The sequence below is a fragment of the Zalophus californianus genome, chromosome 15, assembly GCF_009762305.2.
Source record: "Zalophus californianus isolate mZalCal1 chromosome 15, mZalCal1.pri.v2, whole genome shotgun sequence".
Taxonomy (NCBI): Eukaryota; Metazoa; Chordata; class Mammalia; order Carnivora; family Otariidae; genus Zalophus; species Zalophus californianus.
Window position 1 is genome coordinate 15,031,198 of NC_045609.1, and position 22,848 is coordinate 15,054,045.

At 41.2% G+C, this 22,848-nt stretch overlaps 1 protein-coding gene across 3 annotated transcripts in view; it reads left to right on the forward strand.

Annotated features, from left to right (window-relative positions):
- The first annotated feature begins 472 nt into the window (after positions 1-472).
- The window catches only part of PCNX2 (pecanex 2), a 297,035-nt gene continuing 274,659 nt past the window's right edge, over positions 473-22,848 (forward strand). For all 3 annotated transcript variants that reach the window (XM_027596146.2, XM_027596147.2, XM_027596148.2), the window contains exon 1: positions 473-666. In XM_027596146.2, the coding sequence (XP_027451947.2) occupies positions 514-666 (153 nt within the window). In that variant the 5' untranslated portion in view covers positions 473-513. The remainder of the gene's footprint in view (positions 667-22,848) is intronic.

The window sequence follows — 22,848 nt, forward strand, 5'->3', positions numbered from 1 at the left end:
AAAAGGGAAAAGAACGAGTCTTGGTTTGTCTCTTCTGCATGAGAACATTTTTTATTTTTTCAGCCGTTCAGACCCCCTAATAAGAGGATGGGGAGGAAAAGAGGGGGCTGCGGACAGAGCCAAAGAAGAGAGGCTGGAGGGACTCAGAAATGCTTCCACCCCGCCCGCAGGCCTATAGAAGGGAGTCTGGGCGGGCGCTGGGCGGAGCCTGTGGAGCATCCTCTAAGCGGCCGCCTCTGAGCACCATGGGAAAATCCTTCCTCCCTCGGACATGGCGCCCACCTGCCCCGCGGCAGCAGCCGGGTCCGGCGCCGCGGTTCGCGGGTCCGGGCCGAAGAGCAGCTCGAGCTTCAGTCGCGGGGCGGAAGGAGGGGGAGGCGGCGGCGGCGGCGGCGGCGGCGGTGGCGGCGGCGGCGCCGCCCGGGGCCCTGGGTGTTAGAGCCGAGGGCGCCCGGGGACCCGCAGCGGCGGGCGGCGTGCAGCGGGGCGCGCCGGCCCCGGGGCGCCGCAGGCATGGTGTCCCAGGCGCTGCAGCTGCTCCGGCAGGGCGTGTGGGCCGCGCTTACCGGCGGCTGGTACCACGACCCGGAGCAGAGCGAGTTTACCAACAGTTGCCACCTCTACCTGTGGCTCTTCCTGCTTCTGCTGCCCTTGGCCCTGCACCTGGTGAGTGGGGAGGTTCGAGCCGGGGAGACGTGAGGATGGAGGGAAGACGGGAGAAAGCCACCAAAACCTGCGTGTCTGCCTCCTGGTGGAACGGCTTGGCAGTGATTCTTAAGGGGTGGGGTTAAGAAGTATAAACGTACATGTTATAAGACACATAAGTCATGGGGATGGGGTACAGCATGGGGAATGCAGTCAATAATATGGTATTAACTTTGTAAGGTGACAGACGGTAACTGGACTTGCCGTGACGACCATTTCGCAATGTATACAAATGTCGAATCACTATGTTACACACCACAAACGAATATAACGTTGTATGTCAGTTACACCTCAATTTAAAAGAAAAGAGGTGAAATGAAGAAGGTCTTCAGGAATTTGGGACAGAGGGAAAGGGGCCAGGGACTCACTGGCAGGAAAAGTAGAAAGGACTTTGGGAGGTCTGGGACTCATTAAGAATTGATGCTGGCTGTTAGGATGAGTCAGACTCTGCTTGTCACTGTGGGATGTTGAACCTGTTTTGGAAGTGGAAAATCCTAGGCCTCCTGGCTGGTTAGCTGGGCATGATAGCCAAAATGCAAAATGAATTGTGAAAAGCAAACCTATTTCAGTTGTTGATCTTCTTGCCCCCTCCCTCTCTTCCTGTTTTGCTTTGAGAATGCAGGTTCAATTATCAATTACTTAACTTCCAATTTCTACACCACTATGTAAATAAATCTATAGAAAGATAGAATAATGGGAAAATCTAATGTAGTTTATGCCAAGTATTACAGTACCTAGTTGGGGCTTGACGCTTTAAGAGGGTTACCATAATTGAGTGCTTGCAGAACCACTACAGAGATGACCTTCTTGTGTAAATTAAATATACCTAATTGAAACAGTGATTAACCTTATTTGAGAAGCTGTAAAGGTAAGATGCTCCATGTCTTATTAAACGTTGTGTGTCAAGGAATCTAATTTTGATATGTCTCTTGAAGGACTTTATTCCTAAAATGTAATTTAATCATGTTCTCCCCACCGAAAATCTTCAGTAAGTTTGCACAGCTGATGGATTCCAAGTGTGACATTAGGGGCTGTCCATGATTTGGCTATTTACTCTTTCTGGCATTTTATCCAGAGGGTCAGAATTCTGGCTCTGAAATCAGGCTTAAATTTTGGGTCCACCTCTTACCAGTTCTGTGACCTTGGAGAAGTTACATACCTTATCTTATTTTTCGTTTTCTTAGCTGTAAAATGAGAAAAACAATGTTACCAGATGTACAGTGTTGTTTTGGGGCTTAAATGAGACACTTTTATCCATCTGTCCGGCTTGCCCCAGGATTGGACTCTCAGACTTGATTTAAATTTCTGTTTTGCTGCATAGTAGCTGTTTGGCCTGATTTTTGACCTATCTAAACCTTAGTTTTCTCAGCCTTAAAATGGATGTAATCATGATCATATCACAGGAAAAGTGAGTAAATTTTCATATAAAAGGTATGAAGATATAGCAGCTGATCCATAGATACCCTTCAATAAATGTAAGTTTCCTTCTTCTTCTATGACCTTGTTCATTATTTTTTCCTGGCCTATAGATCTTGATGTTTTTTCTTTGCCTAGAGGGGCAGCATAACAGTGATGAGGAACACAAAGTTGGTTCAGTCCTGGTTCTTCTGCTTACTAGTTATGTGAGCTTGAGCAAGCTTGAGCAAGCTTCAGCTTCCTGGTTTGTAAAGCAGGGATAATAGTACCTCCTTATAGGGCAAATATGAACGTTGATTGATTGAATGAATGAATGAATGGTTGATTGAATGAATGAATGAAAGTACTCCTCAGTACCTGGGACATAGTGACTGCTCAATATGAACTGGGCTTTTTTCTCCCCTTTTCTCATCATTCGCTTGCCAGAATCTCTCCATCCTTCTCTGTGTCAGCTTCCCTGATTTCCATTCAGCTAGAATTAATTTCTTTTCTCTCTTGCCCTTCTACCATTCTGTATTTACTGTTAGTACAATAGCACATTTTGAATTCTGCTTTGTGCTTAGTTGTTGGAACCTGTATTTTACCTCTACTCCTAGATCATGAGCTTTTTGAGGCCATGTGTTTTGATTTTGTTGATTCATCTTGGTTTTTCTTGTTGCATCTAGTGAAGTGCCCTGCATTTGGTTAACAGTGAGCTCATATATAATAAACTGGTGGAAATAAAATCAACCTGCCTCTCTTCCTGTTCCATCCAGCATTATATTTTCTACCTCACTATATATTTTGAGTATTTCTGATCATGAAAGCAATATATATTCTACTTCTAATCCCACTCCTCAACAACAACCACATTACCATTTAATGTATATTCCTACAGATTTTTTTTAGGCTTATGGGCTCATTTTTATGTAGCTCCTTTTGAGATTTGATGTATGCATGTGATCAGAACCCTTAATTTCTACCTAATTATGCTTTATTGAGTAGCTTGATTTCTAACTTTTATCTGTGAATTGGAAATTGTCCTTAGCTAAGTTTCTCTTTAATGCTATTTTAAAATAATTTTTGTCTAGATCTCAAGAGTTTAGAAAGTAAAAACCTGATACCTTAAATAATGCTACTCTTACATTGGATTTTTTTGGATCAAACCAGTTATGCCAGAATTTTTGTATTACAGAATAATTTTATGGGAGTGCATTTGTCATTATGGTACTTTTTAATATATCTTCCCAAAATGCAAGTTAGCCTTTTATTTCTCTGGTTGTCTGATCTCTGAAAGTGATTTTGGCAATAAAAGACCCTCCTTCTCCAGATGAGGGTTCTGTTCTCTAGGTCTTGATGTTTAAATATATTCTTCTGCACTTCAGTGCCTGCCTGCGATTGTTAACATCTTTTTCAGTTTGTTCCACTTAGAGGAACTTAGTCCAGAAAAGCCACCTAGCTGCTCACTGATAGCAAGGGCTTATTTGAAGTTCTGTTATTTAAGGGGCCCTGGACTTTTCTGGTTTTGGCACAATTTGAGTGTAAATATGTTTAATCAAGATAGTTCTACTATAGGGAAAATCCACCTTTTAATTTAATGGGGACTTTGAGTAGGTAAACTAAAACTTTATTATTACTGAGGCAAACTTATCTCTGAGCCCTAGAGTTTACTTAGGCCTGGTTGATAATGCGGAGAGTAGATTATTTATTAGCATTTATAAGCTATTTACATATTTTTGGGAAATGCTCAACTAAAAGCATTAGGACAATTTGGAAAGAGTTTTGATTTATTATCAGTGTGACTTTCTTTTGGACAAACTGAAAGATGCATTTGTCATTAGAGATACATAAACTTTCATTTATTACACATGTTCTTGTGCTAATTCTTTTGAGATAATGAATGGAAATTCATATGGAGTTTTAAAACAGTAATACCACAGGCATGATTCTGACCCTGTGTAAGTTACAGCTCTAGGCTAGTGTCAAAGGCATCCCTGCTCTACCACCTGTCAATTACTTCACTTCTGCATGCCTCAGTTTTAGCATCTGTAAAATGGGGAGTATGTGTTTCATTTTGGAGATTTAGCAACTGAAATCCAGAGGGAGTGGGTTACTTGCCTAAGGTCATCTAGACAAGGGGGTAAAATCCGGAATTTTAGTCGAGGTCCTGTTGTAACTGAGTTCTTGGCCTTCGCACAACACTGTGCTGCTAGACTTGGTACATGTGAGAGCATTTGAATTCCCTGAAACAGTAGGTCCACATAAAGTGGCATTCTCATTATCCCAGTGGCAGTATTAGTAACCCAAGCAGACGAAGTGTTGAGTAGTGGAAAAAATGGGGTGGAACCTTGAATTCTTAAGACCCCTTGTAGGGCAAAATTATATTTGATTTTCACACAGAAAGCCTGTCTTTTATCTTATGACTCTAACTTTATGTTGCCTTTTATTTTCATTTTCATTTCTTTTTTTTTAAGATTTTATTATTTATTTGACAGACAGAAGGGAGAGAGAGAGAGAGCACACAAGCAGCGGGGAGTGGGAGAGGGAGAAGCAGGCTTCCTGCAGAGCAGGGAGCCTGATGCGGGGCTCAATCCCAGGACCCTGGGATCATGACCTGAGCTGAAGGCAAACGCTTAACCCACTAAGCCACCCAGGCGCCCCTCATTTTCTTTTATTTTAGCTACTCTTGCTCTGTTTCCAGTTCTGCTTTTTAATTTAGTGTTGGAGTCTTCCTTTGATAGGAACCACTTCATTTCCAGTCGCTGTAATGATCTGTCATGTGCCATTGTAGCACTAGACACAAAGTAAGCGTTCTATGTCTGCTAGCTGGTATTGTTCCAACTGGTCAACCACTCTGCTATTATAGTCCGGAGCCAGTCCTCCATTCGGGTACATAATTATTTTTCCTTAGGTTTTATATTTCTTTGTACCCCTCCTTCCACTCCGACTTCTAACATCTAAAATGTCTTTGCATGAATTATGAAAAGATGGTGTGTTCAAAAAGTGATGCTTTCCTAGCTCAGGACTTGGGGACTAAACCTCAGTCACCATTTGACCCTATCAGCTGGAGGAAGTCTTTGTGCAAAACACAACCTGCACAACCTTACATGGCAGGCCTGGCTGGATCTGCTTGGTCATTGTCACTTTGTTACATATACTTGACATTGCTGCTCTTCCCAAAAAGTTACCTCTCATCCTGGTCAGTCCTAGTATTTATATTCAATTTCTCCGTAAAGGCTTTTTCTGCTATTGAATCACATGGACCATACTCTCTCTCTTTTGACTCTGAGAAGCTGGTTATCTGGTCTTTCTACCTTTGGGGGCTTATTTATTCTCATTTGATCCTTTGTACTTTCCCATAACTTACTTGCATGTCTGAACTTCCTTCCTTGCGCCCTCACCTGTCTCCTGCCCTCACCTGTCTCCTGCCCTTGCCTGCCTCCCGCCCTCACCTGCCTCCTGCCCTCACCTGCCTGCAACAAACAGGGGTTAAAGGTGAGGCAGCTGTACCTTGCGGATGCTTAAAGGCATTCTTTCCTGGCCCTGGGCCTCCAAAGAAGTGCAGACCCAAGCCTTCTAGATTTGGGCTCAACGCCATCCCATGCAGTTGTCTTTAAAATTTTGCTGCTCCAGATGGCTGTTTGGACTATGTATGCAAAGGTCTGGGCTCCGCGATGGCTTTGCTTTCCTGGTGTCCGCCCTTTTACTAGGGGGCGTCCGTCCATCCCTGGGGTATCCCAGGGCAGTCATCTTCAGTCTCTCCAGGGTAATAACCCCTATCCTGAGTGATGATTGCCACCTTTCTGCAAAATGCCTCCTGCTCACCCTTGTCCTCGGCCACTTAGCCACAGGGATGTTGTGGGCAGGTTGTGTTTTGTGTCTGTGGCAACGGAACTAGCACCTGCCTAGCCTGGGATGTCAGCCTCTGGAGCACCCTCCAAAAATAGTGCTCTTTCCCCCTCTCTGTCTGTTCCAGTATTTCAAGTTCATGACTAATTTTCTGGTGGATAAATTTATGTCTCCCAACCCACCCCCACTTCCCTTTAGAGCTTTTTGAGATTTCTCCCCAATTAGTAACTAGATATATTTGGATGCTGCTCTCCTCAGATATACCATTAGTTTTTCCAGTTGTGATGTCTAATACTTTAATACCCTTGATGGTTTTTTATTGTTGTTGTTGTTGTTTATTTGTTTGTTAATTTGTTTGTTTTTTTTTGCAGGGAGGTTGACACTTATCATGTGATGATTGTTTTCCTGATTTTAACCTCTTGGTCTCTCAGATGGTTACTTTTAAGTATTAACCACTTCATCCTGTCTGAACCGCTTTCCCACATCCGATGGAAGAATAAAATGGACAGTTCTTAGGGGTACTCAGATTTTTCCCTTGTTTTCTTTTCTTTTTTTTTTTTTACTCTGTACTTTATTTTATTTTTTAAAGATTTTTCTATTTATTATTATTTTTTAAATTTTTATTGTTATGTTAATCACCATACATTACATCATTAGTTTTTGATGTAGTATTCCATGATTCATTGTTTGTGCATAACACCCAGTGCTCCATGCAGAATGTGCCCTCTTTAATACCCATCACCAGGCTAATCCATCCCCCTACCCTCATCCCCTCTAGAACCCTCAGTTTGTTTTTCAGAGTCCATCCTCTCTCATGGTTCATCTCCCCCTCTGACGTACTCCCCTTCATTCTTCCCCTCCTGCTATCTTCTTCTTTTTCTTTTTTCTTAACATATGTTGTGTTATTTGTTTCAGAAGTACAGATCTGTGATTCAACAGTCTTGCACAATTCACAGCGCTCACCGTAGCACATACCCTCCCCAATGTCTATCACCCAGCCACCCCATCCCTCCCACCCCCAACCACTCCAGCAACCCTCAGTTTGTTCCTGAGATTAAGAATTCCTCATATCAGTGAGGTCATAGGATACATGTCTTTCTCTGATTGACTTATTTCACTCAGCATAACACCCTCCAGTTCCATCCACATCGTTGCAAATGGCAAGATCTCATTCCTTTTGATGGCTGCATAATATTCCATTGTGTGTATATACCACCTCTTCTTTATCCATTCATCTGTCGATGGACATCTTGGCTCTTTCCACAGTTTGGCTATTGTGGACATTGCTGCTATAAACATTGGGGTGCACGTACCCCTTTGGATCCCTACATTTGTATCTTTGTGGTAAATACCCAGTAGTGCAATTGCTAGATCTGATGGTAGCTCTTTTTTCAACTTTTTGAGGAACCTCCATACTGTTTTCCAGAGGGGTTGCACCAGTTTGCATCCCCACCAACAGCGTAGGAGGGTTCCCCTTTCTCCACATCCCCGCCAACATCTGTCGTTTCCTGACTTGTTAATTTTAGCCATTCTGACTGGTGTGAGGTGGTATCTCATGGAGGTTTTGATTTGGATTCCCCTGATGCCGAGTGATGTGGGGTACTTTTTCATGTGTCGGTTGGCCATTTGGATGTCTTCTTTGGAAAAATGTCTGTTCATGTCTTCTGCCCGTTTCTTGATTGGATTATTTGTTCTTTGGGTGTGGAGTTTGAGAAGTTCTTTATAGATTTTGGATACTAGCCCTTTATCTGATATGTCATTTGCAAATATTTTCTCCCATTCTGTCGGTTGTCTTTTGGTTTTGTGGACTGTTTCTTTTGCTGTGCACAAGCTTTTCATCTTGATGAAATCCCAATAGTTCATTTTTGCCCTGGCTTCCCGTGCCTTTGGTGATGTTTCTAGGAAGAAGTTGCTGCGGCTGAGGTCGAAGAGATTGCTACCTGTGTTCTCCTTTAGGATTTTGATGGACTCCTGTCTCACGTTTAGGTCTTTCAACCATTTGGAGTCTATTTTTGTGTGTGGTGTAAGGAAATGGTCCAGTTTCATTCTTCTGCATGTGGCCGCCCAATTTTCCCAACACCATTTGTTGAAGAGACTGTCTTTTTGCCATTGGACATTCTTTCCTGATTTGTCAAAGATGAGTTGACCATAGAGTTGAGGGTCCATTTCTGGGCTCTCGATTCTGTTCCATTGATCTATGTGTCTGTTTTTGTGCCAGTACCATACTGTCTTGATGATGACAGCTTTGTAATAGAGCTAGAAGTCCGGAGTTGTGATGCTGCCAGCTTTGCTTTTCTTTTTCAATAATTCCTTTGGCTATTCGGGGTCTCTTCTGGTTCCATACAAATTTTAGGATTATTTGTTCCATTTCTTTGAAAAAAGTGGATGGTATTTTGATGGGGGTTGCATTGAATGTGTAGATTGCTCTCGGTAGCATGGACATCTTCACAATGTTGGTTCTCCCAATCCATGAGCATGGAACATTTTTCCATTTCTTTGTGTCTTCTTCAATTTCTTTCCTGAGTATTTTATAGTTTTCTGAGTACAGATCCTTTGCCTCTTTGGTTAAATTTATTCCTAGGTATCTTATGGTTTTGGGTGCAATTGTAAATGGGATCGACTCCTTGATTTGTCTCTCTTCTGTCTTGTTGGTGGTGTATAGGAAGGCCACTGATTTCTGTGCATTGATTTTATATCCTGCTACATTACTGAATTCCTGTATGAGTTCTAGCAGTTTTGGTGTGGAGTCTTTTGGGTTTTCCACATACAGTATCATATCATCTGCAAAGAGTGAGAGTTTGACTTCCTCTTTGCCGATTTGGATGCCTTTGATTTCTTTTTGTTGTCTGATTGCTGTGGCTAGGACTTCTAATACTATGTTGAATAGCAGTGGTGATAGTGGACATCCCAGCCGCGTTCCTGATCTTAGGGGAAAAGCTCTCAGCCTTTCCCCATTGAGAATGATATTCGCTGTAGGTTTTTCGTAGATGGCTTTTATGATATTGAGGTATGTACCCTGTATCCCTATACTCTGAAGAGTTTTGATCAGGAAAGGATGCTGTACTTTGTCAAATGCTTTTTCTGCATCTATTGAGAGCATCCTATGATTCTTGTTCTTTCTTTTGTTAATGTATTGTATCACGTTGATTGATTTGCGGATGTTGAACCATCCTTGCAGCCCAGGGATAAATCCCACTTGGTCGTGGTGAATAATCTTTTTAATGTACTGTTGGATCCTATTGGCTAGTATTTTGGTGAGAATTTTTGCATCCATGCTCATCAAGGACATTGGTCTGTAATTCTCCTGTTTGATGGGGTCTTTGTCTGGTTTTGGGATCAAGGTAATGCTGGCCTCATAAAATGAGTTTGAAAGTTTTCCTTCCATTTCTATTTTTCGGAACAGTTTCAGGAGAATAGGTATTAATTCTTCTTGAAATGTCTGATAGAATTCCCCTGGGAAGCCATCTGGCCGTGGGCTTTTGTTTTTTGGGAGATTTTTGATGACTGCTTCAATTTCCTTAGTGGCTATAGGTCTGTTCAGGTTTTCTATTTCTTCCTGGTTCAATTTTGGTAGTTGATACATCTCTAGGAATGCACCCATTTCTTCCAGGTTATCTAATTTGCTGGCTGCTCATACTATGTTCTTATACTTGTTTGTATTTCTTTGGTGTTGGTTGTGATCTCTCCTCTTTCATTCATGATTTTGTTGATTTGGGTCCTTTCTCTTTTCTTTTTGATCAGTCTGGCCAGGGGTTTATCAATCTTGTTAATTCATTCAAAGAACCAACTCCTAGTTTAGTTGATCTGTTCTACTGTTCTTTTGGTTTCTATTTCATTGATTTCTGCTTTGATCTTTATTATTTCTCTTCTCCTGCTGGGTTTAGGCTTTATTTGCTGTTTTTTCTCCAGCTCCTTTAGGTGTAGGGTTAGGTTGTGTATTTGACACATTTCTTGTTTCTTGAGAAAGGCTTGTATTGCTATATACTTTCCTCTCAGGACTGCCTTTGCTGTATCCCAAAGAGTTGAACAGTTGTGTTTTCATTTTCATTGGTTTCCATGAATTTTTTTAATTCTTCTTTAACTTCCTGGTTGACCCATTCATTCTTTAGTAGGATGCTCTTTAGCCTCCATGTATTTGAGTTCTTTCTGACTTTCCTCTTGTGATTGAGTTCTAGTTTCAAAGCATTATGGTATGAAAATATGCAGGGAATAATCCCAATCTTTTGGTACCGGTTGAGACCTGATTTGTGACCTAGGATGTGATCTATTCTGGAGAATGTTCCATGGGCACTAGAGAAGAATGTGTATTCCGTCGTTTTGGGAAGGAATGTTCTGAATATGTTTGTGAAGTCCATTTGGTCCAGTGTGTCATTTAAAGTCTTTATTTCCTTGTTGATCTTTTGCTTAGATGATCTGTCCATTTCAGTCAAGGGGGTGTTAAAGTCCCCCACTATTACTGTATTGTTGTCAATGTGTTTCTTCGCTTTTGTTATTAATTGCCTTATATAATTGGCTGCTCCCATGTTAGGGGCATAGATATTTACAATCGTTACATCTTCTTGTTGGATAGACCCTTTAAGTAGGATATAGTGTCCTTCCTCATCTCTTATTACAGTCTTTGTTTTAAAATCTAATTTGTCTGATATAAGGATTGCCACCCTAGCTTTCTTTTGGTGTCCATTAGCAATGGTACATGGTTTTCCACCCCCTCACTTTCAATCTGCGGGTGTCTTTGGGTCTAAAATGAGTCTCTTGCAGACAGCATATGGATGGGTCTTGTTTTTTAATCCAATCTGATAGCCTGTGTCTTTTGATTGGGGCATTGAGCCCATTTACATTCAGGGTAACTATTGAAAGGTATGAATTTAGTGCCATTGTATTGCCTGTAAGGTGACGGTTACTGTATATTGTCTGTGTTCCTTTCTGATCTATGCTGCTTTTACTCTCTCTCTTTGCTTAGAGGACCCCTTTCAATATTTCTTGGAGGGCTGGTTTCATGTTTGCAAATTCCTTTAATTTTTGTTTGTTCTGGAAGCTTTTGATCTCTCCTTCTATTTTCAATGACATCCTAGCTGGATATAGTATTCTTGGCTGCATATTTTTCTCCTTTAGTGCTCTGAAGATATCTTGCCAGTCCTTTCTGGCCTGCCAGGTCTCTGTGGATAGGTCTGTTGCCAATCTAATGTTTCTACCATTGTAGGCTACATATCTCTTCTCCCGAGCTGCTTTCAGGATTTTCTTTTTGTCTCTGAGATTCATAAGTTTTACTATTAGATGTCGGGGTGTTGACCTATTATTATTGATTTTGAGAGGGGTTTTCTGTGCCTCCTGGATTTTGATGCCTCTTTCCTTCCTCACATTAGGGAAGTTCTCTGCTATTATTTGCTCCAATATACCTTCTGCCCCTCTCTCTCTCTCTTCTTCTTCTGGGATCCCAATTATTCTAATGTTGTTTTGTCTTATTGTATCACTTATCTCTCTAATTCTGCCCTCGTGATCCTGTAGTTGTTTATCTCTCTTTTTCTCAGCCTCTTTATTTTCCATCATTTTGTCTTCTATCTCGCTGATTCTCTCTTCTGCCTCATTTATCCTAGCAGTTAGTACCCCCATTTTTGATTGCACCTCATCAATAGCCTTTTTGATTTCGACTTGTTTAGATTTTAGTTCTTTTATTTCTCCAGAAAGCGTTTCTCTAATAACTTCCACGCTTTTTTCAAGCCCAGCTAGTATCTTTAAAGTCATGATTGTGAACTCTAGGTCCGACATCGTACTAATGTCCGTATTGAGTAGGTCCCTGGCTGACGGTACTACCTCTTGTTCTTTTTGCTGAGGTGATTTTTTTCGTCTTGTCATTTTGTTCAGAGGAGAACAGATGAATGAGAGAACAAAATGCTAACAGGTTAACAACGTCCCCAGCAAATATACTGTATACAATTCAGGAAAGACCTGAAACCAGGGGAAAAGAAAGGGAAAGAAAGAAAAAAGAAAGAAAAAAAAAAGAAAAAAGATAAAAACAAAAACAGAACAATACAAAAAAAGCAGAATATGATCGAATATGATCAGGGTAGTGCATAGATCAGTGCCACACACTAGATTTTGGGTGTTTTTTGGTCTGTTAGAAAAAGTGCCCCCTAAAATTTTAAAGGAAGAAAGACATATATGTACAAAATAAGGGTTGATACAATGAAGGGATGGAAGATGAGTGTAAAGATGAAAATTATAAAAGATTTTATAAAAGGAATTGATAAGTTGTTTGAAGAAAGAAAGAAGATTAAAAAAAAAAAGAAAAAAGGGAGAGAATGTGATCAGGCAGGAGACTAGAACAAAGCCATACACTAGTGATTTAGGGTATATTTTAATCTGTTAGAAGAAACGGTATCTCAAAATTTTAAAGAGAGAACAACTTATATATATATGCCAAAAATAAGGGTAACTACTATGAAGGGATAAAATATGACTCTAAAAGTGAAAAATAAAAAATGTTTTTTTTTAAAAAGGGATTGATAAGATGTTGGTTGAAAAAGGGAAAAAGAAAAATTAAAAAAAAACAGTTAAAAAAATTAACTTTGATGAAGTAATGAATCATGGTTAAAAAAAAGCCATGAATTCTATGTGCAGTATTCCCCTAGTGCTGGAGTTCTCCCGTTCTTCTTGATCGGTAAACTTGGTCTTGGCTCGCTGGCTGTTCGCGTTGATCTTCTGGCGGAGGGGCCTGTTGCCGTGGTTCCCAAATGTCTTTGCCGGAGGCCGAATTGCCCCGCCCTTGTTGGTCCGGGCTAAGGAAGCTGCTCGGGTTTGCTCTCAGGAGCTTTTGTTCCCTGCAAGCTCTTGGTACAGCTTTGGAGGACCACAGTGGAAATGATGGCCTCCCAATCTCTACCCGGAGGAGCTGAGAACTCGGGGCCCCGCTCCTCAGTGCGCCCCCAGAGGAAAGCAGTCACTCCCGTGTCCCCGGTGTCTGGCCGCACTCCGTGCTCACCCGGCCTGTGACCGAGCGTTTCTATCTCTGGCACCCGACCCCGTGTGGCGTCTCCAAACCCAGCAGATCCCTGCGGTGCGCTCCTGCGCCGCTCCTCCCGGGGGAGGGAGGGGAGTCTCCCCGGATCTGCCACTTTTTGGGTCCCTGCTGTAGGAGCAGTGGCCCGACTGGGCTGCGGATCACAGTTTATGGCCACCCCGAGCTGAGAGCCCGAGCTGAGAGCCCGCGCCTCGGCTCCGTCTCTGCAGCCGGCTTCCCTGCTCCGATACCTGGGAGCTTTGCCGCACTCAGGCACCCCCGGTCTTTCTGTGACCCTGAGGGTCCTGAGACCACACTGTCCCACGAGGGTTCCACCCCCCACTTAGCCACTGCAGCGACGTCCCTCCGCGGAGCCGGCTTCTAAAAGGTCCGATTTTGTGCTCCGCGGCTCTAGCACTTGCCAGAAGCGGCCGACGGAGGCCCCCTCCCCCGCCGTCTATCCTCCCGAATATCGCCTCGGATTCACTTCTCCGCACGTCCTACCTTCCAGTAAGTGGTTGCTTCTCTGTTCAGAGAGTTGTTGCTACTCTCCTCTTCAATCTCCTGTTGAGTTCGTAGGTGTTCAGACTGGTTTGATCCCTATTCAGCTGAATTCCTGAGACCAGATGAAATCTAAGTCTCCTACTCCTCCGCCATCTTGCTCCGCCCCCCCTTGTTTTCTGATGAATCTTTCCCCTTTAACGTTTATTGTATTATTATTATAAGATGTTGGACTAGGCGGTAGCAACAGGCAGTGCTCCCCAAGCACGTATAAGGCATGTTTGGGGAGCATTGGCTTCTCCCGAGAGCTTTGCATGCATTCAGCCACCTCGTCCTCACAACCCAGAGAGGCACTGCCATTATTTCCATATTACAGTTGATGGCATTGGCACAGGGAGGGTAGTTAACATGCATAAGGATGTGTGGACAGTTGTGACATAACCAAAGTGAGAGTCCAGCTGTTGGTGCTCTTACCAGCCAGCCATGCCACCTAATGTCATTTCACAACATGGGCATTTACATCCTGCACGTTGGCATGAAGAGATACAAACTCTGAAAATGTGCACAAGACCACCTAGTGAAAAGTTAACTTGCCTCTTGTCCGAGAGGCCAGCACCACATACAGACTCTTGTGTGTTGTTCCAAGGATATTTTATACACAGGTGGGGCAAGTTCGGTGTGGGGATACTGGGTTGAATCATAAAGCAGTCTTCTTTGTTCTCTGTTGCCCTTGTGGTTTGCTCTCTATAGAGGGTTTTTTCTCTACTCCTGGATGAAAGCATGTGCAAGCCCCAGGACTTTGGCTCACAAATAATAATAGTCGTATAGTTGCTTTAAGGAACAAACCACAGACTTGACTGAGATTTCAGAATGTCCAGTTCCATACAGTAATCAAAGCTCCAACCATTCAGTCATTTCTACTGGCAGGGATGGGTCTAAGGATGGCGTGCTGTGTCCCACCCTCCTCCTCCCTCACACGTTGGTTGATGTTTCTGACACCTTTAGTCTTGATGAGCTGGAAAGTTCTTTGTTGACTGGCACAGTGGTAAGCTGGCTCTGGGCTCTGCAAGTATGGCATGTATTCTCAGCTGAACCTCTCTGGCAAGGCCCTTCCCCAGGTCCTTCAGAGACCCTGTTCTTGCCAGTGCTCTGTCCCTTGCAGTTCTTTGAGGAAGGCGGCTGCATGTCTTTCCTGCCTGGTTGCTAATACTTCCACAGTTTCTCAGAATTGGCAGTTCACCGAAGTGGCTTCTGCAGGGCCTCCCCACTCTGGCAGCCCTTTGGGACATTCTCTAAAGCAAACTTCTGCAGACTCACACACAGAGCCCATGTGAACACTCACATACCCTCTCCCATCATACCGTGGGAGGGAGGCCAAGCTCACACATAGCAAGCAACTTCCCCTTTGTCCCTCCATCAGAGCATTGAGCCAGCTGGTCTCACATCTTTTAGCTCTTTTGGGAAGGAGTCAGACACCACTCAAATTGTCCTTCCCACTCCCCACCCAGATTGTGGGGGGACCCATCGTAGGTCTCTGAGTGGTCCCACTGTAGCCTTTCTGTCTTGACTGGGGCAGATGCAGACACAGGACTCACTGAATACCATTGGTCCCTTCCAAAAATCTCCACAAGTCCTCTTCTTCTGGATTGTATTGCATCCTCATTTTGGGTGAGAGATTTTAGAGTCATCTAATTCATTTTCATAACCCATTTAGAAGTTTCTAGATGTGGTTTGATCCAGAAGTTGGTTGGAATCCATTTTCTATCCTATCTTGGCTTTTTGGTCAACACTTCCAAATGAATATTTTGTTATATACATATGCAGTCATTTGTACATATATTCTTATTTTTCCATTTTATGGAACATCTCAGACATCAATACATAAAGAGCTACATCACTATTTTTAATGTTTACATAGTTCCACTGTAGGCATAAAGGGCAATTTATTTGACCTGTCTCCTATGAAATACTTAGATTTTCATATGATCTTTACCCTAATGTGAATATTTGGCTATTTGTATTAAGTTTCATTGAGTATTTGAACATATCTGTATCAGTCAGGATGTTCTAGTTTGTGCTGATGTAACAAATAACCTTAAAATCTCTTTGGGCTTTGGGCTTTACCAAGTTTATTTTTTATTCACATTATATGTCCAACATGATTAGTAAGGGGTGGGGGGCATGGTTAGCTGGGGGTCCTGCTCATTGTAGGCATGTAGGCACCTAGGCTAATAGAACCTCCATTTTGGGTTGGCTAAGGGTCTGCTCCCCATCATCCTCACCCTGGCTGATCATTGCCAGAAACTGTGATGGAGGGAGGGAAAAAGAGAAGGCCATGCAGTCACTCTTGAAGATCCCGCCTGGAAATGGCAGCTACCTCCGCACTCAGACTTCTTGGTCAGGGCAAGTTGCATGGTCATACGTAACTCCAAAGGGAGAGGAAAGGGCAGTCGTACCATGTGTCCAGGGAGTAATTGGACATATTTGTTGGACAGCACTTATGTCTATGATAGCAAACCAAGTGCCAGGTGTTCTGATAGATATCGGGGAAACAACAGACAAAAGATAGATTGGTATCTCTCCTCATGAAGTCAGCAGATAGAGGCAAATAGATATATATAAAACAATGATAATCATTATTGTACGAGAAGTACAAAGTGCTGTATAGTAAAGATGGGAGACCCCATCCTGGCTTTCGTATTTAGGGAAGGTTTCCCGGAGAAAATGACTTCTGATCTGAGACCTGACAAATGCCTAAGGAGTTAGCCAAATGAAAATGGGTAGACCATGAGGAATTTGGATCAAATTCTCAATATAGTGAGACACCCTGATGCTGGTTTTTCATTTTTGTTTTCTTTTGTGGTTTTTTTTTTTTAAGATTTTATTTATTTGACAGAGACAGAGAGAGCGAGAGCAGGAACACAAGCAGGGGGCGTGGGAGAGGGAGAAGCAGGCTTCCCGCTGAGCAGGGAGCCTGATGTGGGACTCGATCCCAGGACCCTGGGATCATGACCTGAGCCGAAGGCAGCCGCTTAACGACTGAGCCACCCAGGTGCCCTCTTCTGTGTTTTTGGATCAAATTTGTAGTAGTATGTTATTTTTTTTATTCCCCAGTTTTTATTTTCAAAAAATTTCTTGTGCATAAAAAAGTTGCAAAAATACTGAATGGATACGATATGCTCTTCACTTAGATGCATCAATTCTTAATGTTTTGCCACATTTGCTTCATGATTTTCTTCGTATATTTATCCATTTTTTCATTTCATGATAATTTCATGAATAAGTTGCTGTATCATTTCAGAATAACTTGCAGGCATCAGACATTCCCTGGGGCACCTGGGTGGCTCAGTTGGTTCAGCGTCCGACTCTTGATTTTGGCTCTGGTCATGATCTTGGAGTCCTGGGATGGAGCCAGTGTTGGGCTTTGTACTCAGTGGGTAGTTTGTTTGAGGATTCTCTCCCTCTCCCTCTGCCCTTATCCTGCTTGTATGTGTACTCTCTCTCTGTCTTAAATAAGTGAATTTAAAAAAAAAAAACTTTTAAAAAAAGGACACTTTCTCCCTAAAAACGTCAGCAGCTGTGTCTTAAGGAGAAGGACATTCTCCCACATAATTATCACGCACAAAAGAAGTTTTATTGATCTAATCTTGTCTAATGTATAATTCCCATCCAGTTTCCTGTTTTCCCAATTGTGCCCTACATAGCTGGAGCTTTTTGTTTTGTTTTTCTGGATCCAGGATTTAATCAAGGATCATACATTGCTTCCAGTTGTCATGTCTCTAAATTGCACTTTATTCTAGAATGAGTTCTTCAAGCCTTTTTGTTTTCTTTTGTGGCATTGAAAGATATTTTGTAGACTGGTCTTTAATTTAGATATTTTGGATCATTTCCTTGAGATTAGATGTGTGATTATGCTTTTTTTGGCATGAAATCTGCGTAAGTAATGTGTCCTTGTCATGCATAACATCACTGGCATGTGACATCATCCTCCAACTGTTAGTGCTGTTAAGTTTGGTCACTGGTTAAGGGGCTGTCACCTACATTAATCTATTATAAAGGTACCTATTTGTCCTTTTGTATTTAATAAGTAATCTGTGAGGAGAAATCTAGAGGCTGTATATATTATTGTATTCACCCAAATCTTTCACTCAGTGGTGGTAATATACATTGATTTTTTCCTAAAATAATTATTGCAATGGTGGTTGCAAAATAGTGATTTCCTATTTATTGGTATTCTTCTGTAAAGAAAAGCTTTCCCCTTCTCCCTGCCCCTGTAGTTTTCTTGTGCTTGGTAGTGCTCCTAGACTCGTTTTTTTAATTCAATGGGTTGAAATCTGTTCCTATGATCATTCTTTTTGATATTCAAATTACACACAATTTGGCAAGTGGGACTTTGAGCAGTTCCTGCATCCTTTGGATATGCCCCCAGCAGGTTCTGAGTACTTTTTTGCTTTGTGGCTCAGCAAGATAGTCCAGGTCTAGCTTATGCTTTTCCCAACCCAACCCTGGAAAAAGCAGCCATTTTTCTAAGGAATCTGGATCCTTTTAGTGGGGAATGACATTTGGAAACCAAGATTGAGGGCAGCAGTTGCTGTGTTCATTACTGCTAGATTTTCTTTACTTTGGGTCCTAGAGCTGGGGGAACTTACCTGCCTGTCTGTCTGTCTATCTATGTATCTCTTTATCCATCTATCTATTGAGAGTTTATTCTGAAACCATTAATCTAATCCAGATCAAAGGATTCTTCTTCTCCGTTACTCCTTTCACATTTGTATCCACTTTTCCCACAAGGAGAACCCTGGTTGCCAAAAATATCATTTTTTCAACCATGAAATATACACAGGAAGTACTACTCCCATACCACGACCAAAACAAAATCTTTCAGTAAAGTTCAAGCTTGCTTTGAGTTTTTATTATTATTCTTTAAGAATATATGAGTAGTGTGCTATGAGAGTATTGTGTTCTAAAATTATTTGGAATTGGACGCCTGGCTGGCTCAGACGGTTAGGTGTCTGACTTAGGCTCAGTTCATGATCTCAGGGTCCTGGGATTGAGCCCCGTGTTGGGCTCCCACTCAGTGGGGATTCTGCTTGTCCCTCTGCCCCTCCCCCACCTGTGAGCACCCTCTCTTTCTCTCTCAAATAAATAAATACTATCTATTAAAAAAATAAAGTTAATTGGATTAATTCTTTGAAAAGTTTTTTAAATTGAGATTTAAAATTGTATTAGTTTCAGGTGTACCCCATAATGATTCGGTATTTGTATAGGATTCATTCTTTACTTTTATTTTTCAATTTGTTTTTGTAGGTATATTGTCAGTTTGATGAATGTGTAGGTCCACCTGTGGGTATATAATTTTAATTTTTTCCCTTCATCCTTGTTGATTTAATAATTTTTGGAAGTATAAAACCTTAACATGGTTTGGAAAACACATTTCAAAGATATGTTGTTTTACTTTATAAAAAATTTCCTCTGGCTGCTGGGTAGAAAGTAGATTAGATAAAGAGCAGGAATAGAAGGCGAAGTTTGGAGGCTTTTTTAGTAGTCCAGCCAAGAGACGGTGGTGGCATTAAGATGGAGACATGTGAATGTATTTTCATAAGATTTAGTGGTAAGTTTGTTTTGGGGGTGGAGGAGCGAGGATGAGGGAGGAATCAAGGTTATCTGGTTTGAGCAGCAGGTGTAAGAGCTACCATTGCCTAAGACGGGGAAGGTAGGAGAGGAGAGTGGGTGGAGAGGGTTGGGAAACCAGACATCTAATTTTAGACGTGTTAGTTTGGAGTTTTCTTTTAGACATCAAGGTGGAGATGTTGAGTAGATAGTCAGATACAGGTGTGGGGACCTTAAGGAAGCAATAGTAGCTAGAGATAAGAATTTGAAAACCATCCATGTAGAGGTTATATTTACTGTCAAGGGACTGAGTGAGAGCTCCTGGAGAAGATGTGTAGCAAGAGAGAGGATTTGATCTCCAAATCTTTACCTTTCTATGGAGGCAATAAAAACATTTGCCCTGTTGTTCTCTGCTTCTTCTCAAAACACCGTATCTGAATTTATTATTGCACGGTATTGATGAATGATGCATAGATGATGGTGATGGCGATGGTGATGATAAGTGATACTAACATTTGGCTGCTTATTACGTTTCAGAGAGGTCCAAGGAGCTCTCTATGCAGACATAGTGCAAAGAGGTGGTATAGGTGAGGCAAGGGAAAATTGGAGACCATGGCGTCTTGCATTAAATGTTTACTTTTAGAGACATTGACAAGAACATTTTCAGTGGAGTGCTGGGGAGTTGAAGCCAGATTGCTGTGTGTTTAAGAGGCAATTGGAGGTGAAGGAATGAAGACAGCTGGTAAGGATGGTTCTTTCATGCAGGGAGCAGAGAAATGGCACAATATCTGGAGAGAAGATAGAGAGGCTTATCCCTCCACCAACTTAGCAGGAATCTTGAGGGTGGGGATGCAGTTTGACTTCCCCTTTGTACCTGGTGTAGTACTTTATACACAAGGGATGATCAAACTTCTCCTTCCACTAATGGAATCTAATTTGGTAAGAAAAGATACAGTTTTGGTAGTGCATATACAGTTTGTGGTCAGGCTTATTTCAGTATACTCACTGCAACGTTGAGGATCCAGATCATTAAAAATGGAGTTTGAAAACCCAGGTGTTATTCTTTGTATTGGATTTCCTTGAAGTTCAAATTGCTGTTGTTTCCAGGATAACTTTTGTTTTATTATTTATGTGGCAATTATGTATTTTTGTGGCATTTGTGTAATAATTATAAACTTTTTTCTGCATCATGGGACACTTGTACTTTAAAAAGACCACTGGATCAAACGAAAATGATTTTAACTCATTTATTGATATTGATTGTTCTTAAATATGGAAGTTTTGGACTGTGAGGGACCTGAGTAATTTTTTTGTATTGGATCATGCATATGTTTTAGTTCTTCCCCCAAATCTTTACCATCTCAAAAGAAAATCAAGAGAACCAATCCTTTTTTGCCTTTGATCTTCCTCATCTTTTGATAACGTCTTCTTCCTTTCAAAAGGGCAATTAGATACTAGATAATCAGGGAAGAACAAAATCCCTGACTATAGGAAATATCCCTGACACAAATATTTTCTCAAGAAAACAACTGTGTTGGCTTATTTCAGAATTGTTTTTTCTGTTATGTATTATTATTAACACTCCTAACTGCCTATACAGACAATAAAAACATTTGCTCTTTTGCCCTTTGCTCTGTCATGAATACATCATATCTGGACTTTTTATTTCACGGTTTGATGAATGATGCATAGCTGAGAGTGGTGATGATGGTGAGAATGAGTGACACTAACATTTGAGTGCTTATTACATTTTAGAAAATGTATTAATAAAATAATTAACAACCCTGTTAAGAACTATTATTCTCATCTCACAGAAGAAACAGATATACAGAGGTCAAATAACTTCCCCAAGTGGCAAAATTGTTAAGATGAGAAAAATTTAAAACATACAGACATGCATTGCTATAATAAATATTGATTTATTCACTAATATTTTTGAGTAACTATTTGCTGGATACCAGGCTGGGTGTTGAGAGTATAATGGAGAACAAGTTGGATCTGGCTCTTGTCCTCATGGCACTTACCATCCTTACATGGCTCTTATGAATAACTAAGAATAAATAAAAAAATATAAACGCCTTGAAAAGGGACATAAACAGAGAGTTGACACAGAGAAATATACATAGGTACATACACATATAACCAATAAACATGTGAATGATTATTTTACTAATAATCCAAGGAGTACACATTAAAATAACATGATCTTGGCATATCTAGATAGCGGAGATTTAAAAGATAACATCTAATTACTTAATTTTTTTATTTTTTATAATTATTTATTATTTATTAGAGAGAGAGAGAGAACATGCACGAGTTGGGGGGAGAGGCAGAGAGAGAGAGAGACTCTCAAGCAGACTCCCTGCTGAGGGGGAACACCATGTGAGACTTGATCTCAAGCCCCTGAGATCATGACCTGAGCTGAAATCATGAGTCGGATGCTTAACTGACCAAACCACCCAGGCAACCCCCACCTACTGTATTTCAAATAAATAGCCCTTCTCAAAAATTTAGAGGCATATCTGTACAAGGTGAATCACCAAAGCACTATTTGTTATAGCAAAAGACTAGAAACAGATCTCTATTGATATGGAGCTGGTTGATGGAATTATGGTACGTCCACATAGCAGAGTGCTATGCAGTTTTAAAAATGTGGATGAGGAAGTAGGCCACTATAAAAATGATCTCTAGGACCCACTCTTGTGAAAAAAAAAAAAAAAAAAAGCAAAAGCTATGTATAGACTAAAAAGGAGGAGGGAAATATGAAGCATATATCCAGTTGCTTATGTTTCAAGAAGACACAACAAAAGGATAAATTTTAAAAAACTAATAAAAAATAAGCAGAGGGAAAGAATGGGGGAGGGCAACAGAGCTAGAAACAAGAAATGAACTTGTTTCATAGTTTGGTGGCACACTCAAAAAATATTTCAAATGACTTTAAGCATAGAGCTTCTGGGCACCTGGGTGGCTCAGTTGGTTAAGTGTTTGCCTTCAGCTCAGGTTGTGAACTCAGGGTCCTAGGATCGAGTCCCACATCGGGCTCCCTGCTCAGTGGGGAGTCTTCTTCTTCCTCTCCCTCTGCCCCTCACCCTTGCTCGTGCTCTCTCTCTCTCTCTCTCTCGATCTGCTCTCTCACTCAAATAAATAAAATCGTTAAAAAAATAAACACAGAGCTTCTAGGCTACTGGGGTATAATCTAAAATAAGAGAACCACAAAGAAATCTTAAATTGAATTTAATTTTCTTACTGCCCTCAATAAAATTTTATATTATTATTTTGAAATTTTATTATATACATGTAAAGAAAATAAGAAATTATGTTATTATTTTGAGGAATCAAGATTTTGACAATAAAAGAAAACATACAAATCAAATCCCAAAAATTACATAGAACCTTGTAATTTTTCATTTGAACTGGAAATACCCAACTGAAATCATGATTTATTTTTTTTCTTAAAAATATGTATTTTTTAGGTCTATTAAAACACCTAGAAGCGATGATAACTCAATAAGAATGTGCGAATCTCACACTCAGATTCTGGGCTCTAAATGCCATTTCCTTCCAAAATGAACAAGGGCTCTTTGGAGAAATGGCACATCCCAGGTCTGGGCCAGAAAATGTAGAAGAGGAGTCTAAAGTCAAAGAAGCTCTTGTAGAATACTAGAGTTATGTTAGAAGGCTATGGGGGCTAACCTGTAGGTGCCCATCAACGATGGGTCCATTTGAGCACCCATGAGATTATAATATATTGATATGCATTTAGGAGTGGGATGCATCCTGTGGGAGGACCA